Here is a 9,815-nt window from a genome sequence, read left to right on the forward strand (position 1 = left end):
TGATTCTAAAAAATGCACTAATCCACAGCATAGGGCTATTTTGGAATGTGTATATAATAGCTGTGTTTGGTAGAATTAAATCAGTTTTAGCTGTATTTTGAGAAACATCAGACTTTTTTTTAGAGTTTTCTAATTAAGTGTACACTGCTGCCATGTTACTGATCTATGCAATGAACAAAATAAAATGCTGCCTCTTAAATTGCCTCACATCCTAACTCAGCACACAAGTGTTGTTGTTGTTTATGTTTTATTTAATTTTCAGGGATTAAGTTGAAGCTAGGCTCCTCACTGGAGCCCCAGCAGTGCCAGGGTTCTGTCTTGGAATCTGCCAAGTAACAACAAAAGGGCTGTCACATAGATGATTGAGCAAACTTGTCTTTTGCTGCTGCAGAGGGGTAGGATCCAAAGAAGTGGGTTCAAGTTACAAGTAAAAAGAAGGATGAGACTCTCAAAGTGGTGGACTCTCCTTCATTGGAGGTTTTTTTTCCAGCAAAGGGCTGTGTAGCTACTTATCAAGGATTCCATAACAGTGAGTTTCCAGTAGGTTTTACTTCCAAGTAAATATGTATCAGTTCTGGCAATTGCATTGCCACTGAATAGCCACATTCAATTCTTGTATGCCTGGGATAATAGATAAAGATGACCAGTTCAAAAGGTGTGATTTCAAGTAAGCTTTAAGCCTAAAACCTCTTGACTGAGAAATAAGCCCTAAGTGGGGATGAGCAGAGAATTTATATGGAGGAGGGGGTGTCAAGTAATTGACAAACTATCCTGGATTTCACAAGCACCAGTTTCTGTAAAACATACACACAATAACCCAATCTTCTTACCCTGCTCGTAAGCAAATTCTGTTGAAATCTGTGGAACTTGCTGTAGATGAAATGCTAGGCATGAAATGAGTATATATAACAATTATTTTGATGGCTTTTACCCATTTCCAAGCTGCGGTTTTTGGCATTTGTCAGAAGAGTTTTATTTGTGATTTAAAAAACAACCAGAAATGAAGTAAAGACTTCTTAAGTGGGTTTAAGCAAACTTTGCCCTTCAAGGAAGTTAGAATAATCTGCGGAAGTGGATGTGCTTCTTTGCAGGACAGAGGGGTAAATAAATACAATATGGAGGTCAATAAAAAGGCGACAATCTCCTACAGGGATTTGACTTGAGAAATCAATGAAATGATATTGCTACAAAAACAACTGATAGTGCACATGTCTACCCAAAGGTAAATCCCACTTAGTTAAATGGGTGTTATTTCCAGGAGTGTAAAAGGTTGCACTCAAACAGCCTCACAGCACCTTAAAGATGAATAAATATATTAAAGCTTCTGTGGTCTTGGGTGCAGTGGAATATAACTGCACCTTTACAACTGAAAACTTTTCCCAAGTCCTTCAAGGCAGCCCCACTGAAGTACACAGGGCACCTAATGTGCATCTCAAAAGCTTTTGCTTTGTAGGTATTTTAATAGGCCAACCTGTGCTACAGTGACAGACATCAACATCAGCATTGCCCAATGTGTATACTGTAGTAGTTTAATAATATCTCCAGAAACTGACTGAAAGTAGAAGTCCCTGAAAAGATATGATCCTGCAGCAAGAGCCCAGGCATGTTACTTAGAAGTAAAGCCCACTGAGTTAAATGGTGTGTCCTTCAAAACAAGTGTCAAGGATGGCAGCCAAGTAAATGTGCAAGTGTAAGCAAACTAGTCCTACTAGTCTCAATGAGACTTACCATCAATAGTGCCTATAACCGCAGCTTTACAGGCTTCCTAGAAGTGTTTCCTCAGGTACTGAATTCCACTTCAATAAGATTTTACACCCCGGTAAGAATATAGGAGATTTATGCCTTCATTTGTTGCCCACACACTTGAAATTTGTTATCAGATCCACTGATACAGCACATTATTGTTATTATTAAACATCCGCGTTCTCTAGAAAGCGCAATGCTTATTCCATTCATTTAAAGGGAATTTCGGTTCACTTCCAACTGTCAGTTGGTGAAGCCCCTCTGATTTTTCACTGCGCTTTCCTTTGGATAACGCGATCAGGGTCCTACGGGAAAGTAGAGGGCACTGAAGTAGCGAAAGTAGAGGGCACTGAACAAATCTCGCCGATCCCACTGGGCTCCACTGCCCAAAAACAAGTCTCTTTCATCTGTTCGGGAGAGTTACAAGCGTCTCCCGGGCGTCGCAATTCACGGCCATCGGCACAGCAAAGGGGAGACGAGCTCGCTTGTTTACGCGCCGGCAGCTCTCCGGCTCCTGTTTTTTCACACTATGCGACCAAGGGGCAGGTTCGCGTGTCGAGCACCCAAATAAATCCCCGCCGGTCGGCAAGTTTGTAAATAAAAACTCTTTTCTTTGGACAAACACAAAAGATCATCTTTGTGTCCGCCCAGGGAGCTGGGACAATAATTTATAGGAAGAATTTTGGGGATTTAATCGAGCGTCCAAAATTAATCCGCATCCCCGCTGAGGAGCCCTTTAATTGCTCGCTTCCTGAATGCTAACCTCTTTTGTGGGAGAGAAATGTAGAGAACAAGCCCTTGGCCGTCCAAGTGGCGAAACCGCATCGGAGGTGGGGCCCTTCAAAGTCGGTCTCACGCAAAGGAGGGCTCTGTCGCGAAAGGAGGACGAGGAGAATTAGCAGCGAGGGGGCAGGGAAGTGTCCCCTGCCTGCCTTGGGCGATCCACGAAAAGCCAATGTTTCCAAGTAAATGTGCTTAGGATCCGGATGTGTTGATCCTCCTAAGCACGGTGCGATCCTGACCATGTCTGCTCAGAAGTACATCCAGAGAAGGTTCATGGGACGTAATTCACCGTGTAGAATAAGACTGCAACTTTACTCTGCCCCACTGAGTGCGTGGCTATGTAGTTATAACCCTTACAAGCCAACAAGGCTTGTAAGCCAGGGCTTCTCTATTCCAGAACCCTCAGAATCCTTTGTGGCATTTTGGTTGGCTGTGATAAAGTTATTGCTTAACTGGGTTGTTGCCATTTTTTCTGTATAGCCCGACGTGGCTGCCTTTGCGTCAGTGCACATCTTAGGAAAGAAGTCTGCCTTTCTTTGGAATTACTCCCCGCATTTATTTCTACCGTGCAAAGCAGACCGAGCGTTGGGGCAACACCGGCCTATTGCATAGCTGCCAAGTTATCCCTTTTTTTAAGGGAAATTCCATTATGCTGAATAGGCTTCCTCGCAAGAAAAAGGAAAACTTGGCAGCTATGCTATTGAATTAAAGGTAGATTCACGATTTTAAAATGGGACTTGCTGCGTCCCGTTGGTTAGAAGCGGACTTTCGGAAATGCGCTCAATTCAGGTCTTGCTTTTTAAAGCCACAAAGGCGGCGTGAATTATCCCTTTCAAGTGCAGGGTTGGCTAGGGTGGGATTCCCGTCGATTTAAAGGTAGCTACCTCGGCTTAATAGACGGAGATTGGTCTTAGGAGGAAGCCGTCTGGACTCTGGCGCGAAGCAAGGTGTTAATGCGCTTTCATCCGGCACCGAGGTGATTTTAAATTCTTTTTTGATATCTTACAGAGAGGTTCCTAAGCTTCCTTGTTTACTTGGAAACAAGTTCTTCCAAGTTCAAATCCAATCCTAAATCATGTCTACTCAAATCAGAAGTACGTTCCACTAAGTTGAAAGGGACTTGTAGAGTCTGAATTAGATACTTAGCTTTTTAATTGCAAGTCACCCTGGTAAAGCGTTTTGAGATAGAAAAATATTATTAACGTGTCTGAGATGAAAAAATATAAATAAATGAAATTCTGTTTTGTTTGGGGTATGTTAGGTTCTGGAATTTAGACTGCAATGCTATCACGCTTTCCCCAAAAAGCAGTCCCGTTGATCTCCATTATATTTGCGACCAGACACTTATGCGACTGCACTGCCTACCATGGTCGCTGTTTCCAAACTTACATGTTCGGGTGCAAAGAAATCCGCCTACCCTCCTATTTTCCGCTTTCAAGACTGGGCCTTCTCGCTCCCTCGGTCGCCTGTCACTTCCATAACCGTGGCTCGCAACAATGGCCCTAATTAAGGCAGGGCTGGGGGGGGAGAGAGAAAAGGGGGCAGGGGGGGCACAAGAGTTCAGGTTAAGGCTGTTCTTTTGATGATGGCGCCTGGCCGGGATGGCGGCTGACTTGGCGAGCGAAGGAGCCGAGCGCTCTCTTGACACCGCGCAATGCTAAACCGGTTTCCTCGGAAGTAAGGCCCGCGGATGTCTGTGCGACCGACTTCCCCTGACAGCGTAAATATAGAACTGCAGCCTAGGTAGTTGTGCCACTTGTTGGCGTGTCGCTTGAAGTGGAATTTTTAAAGGACGGGTTTGTTTCCCTTTTTTAGATATAAAAAGATTTCTTGCATAATCTGTTAAAGTGACCTGGACGCGTCGAGTTTCTAAAAATATCTTCTGTTTTGTAACACCTTCGTTGAAGGGGAGGGTGGGGGGCTTCAATACACAAGCTTTTTCTGTGCCACTGAATTCCACCTGGGATGTTTGTTATGCGTTAGGATGCCAAGAGGAAAATGCCTGAACTCCAGTTTTTCACATTGCTGGAGTACATCAAGCTTTAGGAATATAAAGGCCGGAGTCCAGTATATTAGTTGTGGTAAACAAGCCTCATTTAATTCAATGGTGCTTACTTCTGAGTAGAGATCCGCAGTAGCCTACACTGCAATGTACATTTACCTAGCTAGACTCCCATTTAAATCTATGGGATATATACAGCAATTTCCTGAATACCTATTCATGGAAGCAAGTTCCACTGGGGCTCTCAGGATATAGGATTACAGCTTTCTTTTGTATATTTTATATACATTTTGGAGTGTGCGGAAGTTGCTCACATTTGTTGCCTTAGGCTCGCTGTTTGCATTCTTTAATGTTCTAAGTGTGTAATGTACTGTATATAGGAGGCTTTTCTGTTACCGCGCGTGTGTGTGTGTTGGTTGTTGCTACAATTGTACACGGGGAGAAATGTCTTGCAATAAACTTGAGGCATGCTTTTGCAAAGGCTTCTATGAATACAGGCTAAGTTGGCGGGCCACGCCGGGCCATAGGCAGGATTTCTTCCTTTCGTTTTGTTTTAGAAGAGGGAGGCAAAACATTTATCCTGAAATCAAAGGAAGTCAATAAAGCGAAACACCTCCTAATTGATTCCCACTGGCCCGCGTTGTCCTCGTCAGCAGGCCAGGGGAAAGCGAAATGGACAAGGAGGCCGCAAACAAGACCGCCGCTGCCTGGGCAGAGACAATGGGCCCTGCCAGAGAGAGGAGTCCTCCTGCGACAGGAGCGGGACCCGCTGACCCCGGGACCGGGAGCCGCATTCTCGCCCTCGCGGAGGTGCCTCGCCAAGGACTGGACTCGGAGCCAAAGGCAAGCTCGAAGGTGGGGGCGGGAAGTCCCGGGGGACAGACAAGGACAGCGAGAGGGGTTATTTCCTGATCAAGGCATGTTTAAAACGACACACATGCATCCCTTGAGTTGTAGGGGCTGGCATCATCATCATCATCATCATCATCATCATCATTAATATGCCGCCTTATACCCGGTTCACATAATAAAAGCAAGATATAAAAACCACAAAATACATAATAAAAATAAAAACAACAACCCAATGCCCCCCAGCACATTTTGAAAGGGCATATAGGGTGCTTCCACATAGCTGTTCAGGGGGGGGGGATCATGGATCCTTATGCATAGATGTGGGAGAGGCCTGACTTCTGCCATGAAGCTTGCTGAGGAGCCCCAAGAGCCTCCTCACACGTCTTATCAGCCTAACCTTCCTCACAGGGTTGTTGTGAAGACAATGGGGGGAGGGGAGATGTACGCTGCCTTTGAGCTCCTTGGAGAAAAGGTGGAATAGAATGTGATAAAGAATAATGAATCAAACACTGTGAAGCCTTTCATAAATTAATAGTAGTTCTCTGTACTGGTTCACTAAGTGGATCTCCTCTCTGCCTGTCATATTCAGCTGAAGTTCCTTCTGTGTCTCTTATGGGGTGGTGGCAAGAAAAAATGTTGAGTGTAGCACTCCTCCAGGAAATACATACTGTGTGTGTGTGTGTGTGTGTGGTATATATAATTTTCATTGATGAACTATTGGGCATGGAGTGTGTTGGGAGAGTGTGTTCCATTGCTTTGAGGGACAAGGTCAAATTCTTTGCAGGGTTGCCAAATTACAAGAACACGGCTATGAATCTTGCTGGCGCGCTTGCTGCCAAACCCCATAGTGCTGACGTCCAGAGGCTCATAAGTGCCAATGTTGTGCTCAGAAGTAAAAGCTTGGCCCAACTATCTGTGAAACAGAAAAGTTCTGTCATTATAGCCATTAAAATATGCCACCATTTGTTGAGTGGGATCCCACACCAGTGGTTTTGTACTGGCTGCAAAACAAAACAAAACAAAACAAGGTGGAGCCTGGACTTGATGCACAAAAGCAGAAGTACTTTAAGGGTATTTACAAGGGTGTGGCAAAGTATTAACTGCCCAAAGACGAAGGAGAAGTAGAGGAAGTTCTGGACATAAACATCAAGGTGTTTTAATATAGTTTGGGCAATTTAAGTATAGAAACTGAGTGCATTCTACACACACACACACACACACACACACACACACACACAATTTGTTTTCCTGACATTACCTGTTAAGTGCTTTTTTAAAACACGTGTTTTTAATGTGTATAGTTTTCCATCTATTTTTCCAAGTGTACATTATCAGCTTTTCATATGCACAATTGTCCGGCTGACTGCCCTGCACCTCCAAACTAAGAAAAATTCTGGTATTGAAAACCAGACCTCTTAGGGATGATCACTGATTGCTTTTATCTGGCTTTTAATATGTTGCTGCCTCTTTTAGTTCTTGTGTTTGTTTATTTTATTTTATTATTTTATTTTATTTATTTACAGTTTTATTTTCATTTAAATTGTTTTTTAAGTAAACCCCAGGCATGTTTTTTTTAAAATGGCATTTAAAAAATAAGTTTGTGTGATATGTAGCTTGATCCTCATTCATATCAATTTCAGTAGGTGCAAGATGCAGCCTGACCTGCTGGTGCTATCGTATACCAGTGTGTTGGGCCACAGTGCTACAACCTTTTGCCAAAGACACCATGCCACAGTCTGCCTGCAGTGACTCGTAGGACTTGATTACAAATCAAATTGACACATTCGGAGAACGTTGTTCCGCGAGACCTGGCCGAGGAGGTTCCTGCTTCAACCGTGATTGGACGGAACCCAACCCTGCTCGGGCCCACCTGACCTCTGCACCTCCGCCTGCCCGACCCAGCTGCACCACCTACAGCCGCGCTGCCATGGCTTCGTCTCCCTCCCAGGTGCGCCAGAACTACCACCAGGACTGCAAAGCCGTCATCAACTGGCAGATCAACCTGGAGCTCTACGCCTCCTACGTGTACCTCAGCATGTCCTACTATTTTGACTGTGATGATGTGGCCCTGAAGAACTTTGCCAAGTACTTCCTTCACCAGCCCCACGAGGAGTGTGAGCATGCAGAGAAACTTATGAAGTTGCAGAAGCAGAGAGGCGGCCGCATCTTCTTGCGTGAAATCAAAAAACCAGATCGTGATGACTGTGAGAGTGGATTGACAGCAATGGAGTGTGCTTTGCACTTGGAAAAGTATGTGAACCAGTCACTTTTGGAACCGCACAAGCTGGCAACTGACAAAAATGACCCCCATTTATGTGACTTCATTGAGACCCACTGCTTGGATGAGCAAGTCAAATCCATCAAAGAACTGTCTGGCCATGTGACCAACTTGCGCAAGATGGGGGCACCAAAATCTGGAATGGCAGAGTATCTCTTTGACAAGCACATCCTGGGAGAAAGTGACAGTGAAAACTAAACCTCCCGTGAATGTTTCAGCAGGGACTCTTACCTTCTTACACAGCTGTGCATGTTGTTGTTTTTTGTTTATCCATACTATTGTCCATAACTGTATAAAACCATCTATTGTTCTTTTTGTGTTGTAACTCAAATGCCCAATAAAAGTGATTTGGTTCCACTAAAAAAAATTTTTTTTTACACATTAGCCCTATGCAGGCATTACAGTTGGTGGTGGGGAGTAGGAATGTGGATGCTGGTTCTGCTCCATGCTGCAGTAGCTTCATTCATTTACCAGGGTTCTGAAATGTTCAGAGAGTCTCTATATAGACCAAAGTCTCCCCACTTGGGACAAGTCACTTTCCATGCAGAGTGCATCCACACTGCAGTTTGCACATTATATTTGAGATTTCTCACGACATAAAAAGCCACTTCTGGAAAACTAATGAAATGCAATGGAATATAGCTCAAATTTAGCACTCATTTCCATGTTATTTGATTACAGAGGAAAAAAATCTGTTTGCAGCCCCCTTAACTCGGAAAATCACCAGGGAGGGGGCGTTGCATGGCACTTTCCCTGCCCTTTTCAAAGGTTCAAAATGCAGCCTCTCACCTGATGAACCAGGATGCACCGCTCTCCCTTGCCCATTTCAAGGCTCCCACTTTTTTTTTTTTAAAGTTGGCCTGACTAGAAAGTCTGCTGTTATTTTGGCATAGAAATCCATGGCGAAAGGTAAAGTCCAGAAAATTGGCTGAATGTGGAGGGTAAGCATGGATGGAGGAGAGATGAATCATGTGGGAACCACAGTGCGCTTGTGCATACAGGGTGTGCAGAACCAATATCTCTGTTGGCATCTGTTCACATTCATGGATAGTTGTTGTTTGAATGACATTTACTGCAACATGGCGCTATATGGCAGGAGCTAAACTAACATATTAAACCCCACGTATGAATGCAGCCAAAGTTAAAGATACAGCAACCATGGGAGAAAGGGCTAAGCAGTGCATCACCACTGCCTCCCATGTGTTTAAACTGCCTTAATTGTCACACCTGCATAAGGCTATATTGGGGCAATAAATCCAAGGATGTTTAGTTAACTTAAGTAGCAAATCAATTTGCACTAATGTAGAATAACAATTAGGAATTCTGAAGAAGAAGAAAACGGGTTGCTTATTGTGGATGAGAAAACTGAGATAAGACACGTTTGCAAAGAATGATTCTGGGCCACCTCATGTAATTAAATAAATGTTCCCTGAACTAAATCTGGGAAGGAGACGTTCATCTTTGGAGCTGGTGGTGACATACAATCACAGTTGTTGTTCTTATGGTAAGCTTTGCCTTGCATTAGGTTTCACTTATGGTAATTTATCACCTTTACTCTGACTTTTCACTCTTGAATGCTCCAGTGCTCTTCACCTGCCTAAGGCGTGCATTAACTCGAGCATCTGAGCCCAAGTATCTCTGGCTGTTTGACTGACTTAACCTTGGGGTGTTGGTGGGAAATGTCTTTGCTGTGATAAGCCTTGGGGCAGATTTGTTTGGATTGCAGCGAAGACAGAAACAACCCTAAGAGGGAGTATATTTAATACTTTAATTGAAGGTTTCAGATTCACAGCAGCAATTTGAAATTAAATTACATAGGCTGGAAGTGTTTCCTTTGCAATCTGCACCTGCTGGAACCAAATCAATATAAGATTGTCCTAATAATAGCAGGTAGGTTAGTTAAGCAGTTTCTGGAATTCCTGGGTAGTAGCACCAACCAGGAAGGAGAAACATCAGAGAGATATTATGGCAATAGTCCCTCCTTGTAAATATTTGTGGAGGGGATTCCGTCTTTGGGAAGCAAATTTTGTAGAGTGTCTGGCAGATGGATCACTGCCGAGGCTCCTTGAAACCAAACGCTTACTTGGAGAAACTGACAGACTAATCCTAAATGAATACAAAGAGTACGAACATAAGAACCCGGCAGGATGGGAAGAA

General features: G+C 43.9%; 1 protein-coding gene across 1 annotated transcript; it reads left to right on the forward strand.

Annotated features, from left to right (window-relative positions):
- Nucleotides 1-7,154: 7,154 nt before the first annotated feature.
- LOC118096301 (ferritin heavy chain-like) lies at nucleotides 7,155-7,916 on the forward strand. The gene has a single exon (XM_035137933.2). It carries the CDS (start codon nucleotides 7,308-7,310, stop codon nucleotides 7,854-7,856), a length of 549 nt encoding a protein of 182 aa, XP_034993824.1. The 5' UTR covers nucleotides 7,155-7,307; the 3' UTR covers nucleotides 7,857-7,916.
- Nucleotides 7,917-9,815: the final 1,899 nt, after the last annotated feature.

Source organism: Zootoca vivipara, chromosome 5 (assembly GCF_963506605.1).
Source record: "Zootoca vivipara chromosome 5, rZooViv1.1, whole genome shotgun sequence".
Taxonomy (NCBI): Eukaryota; Metazoa; Chordata; class Lepidosauria; order Squamata; family Lacertidae; genus Zootoca; species Zootoca vivipara.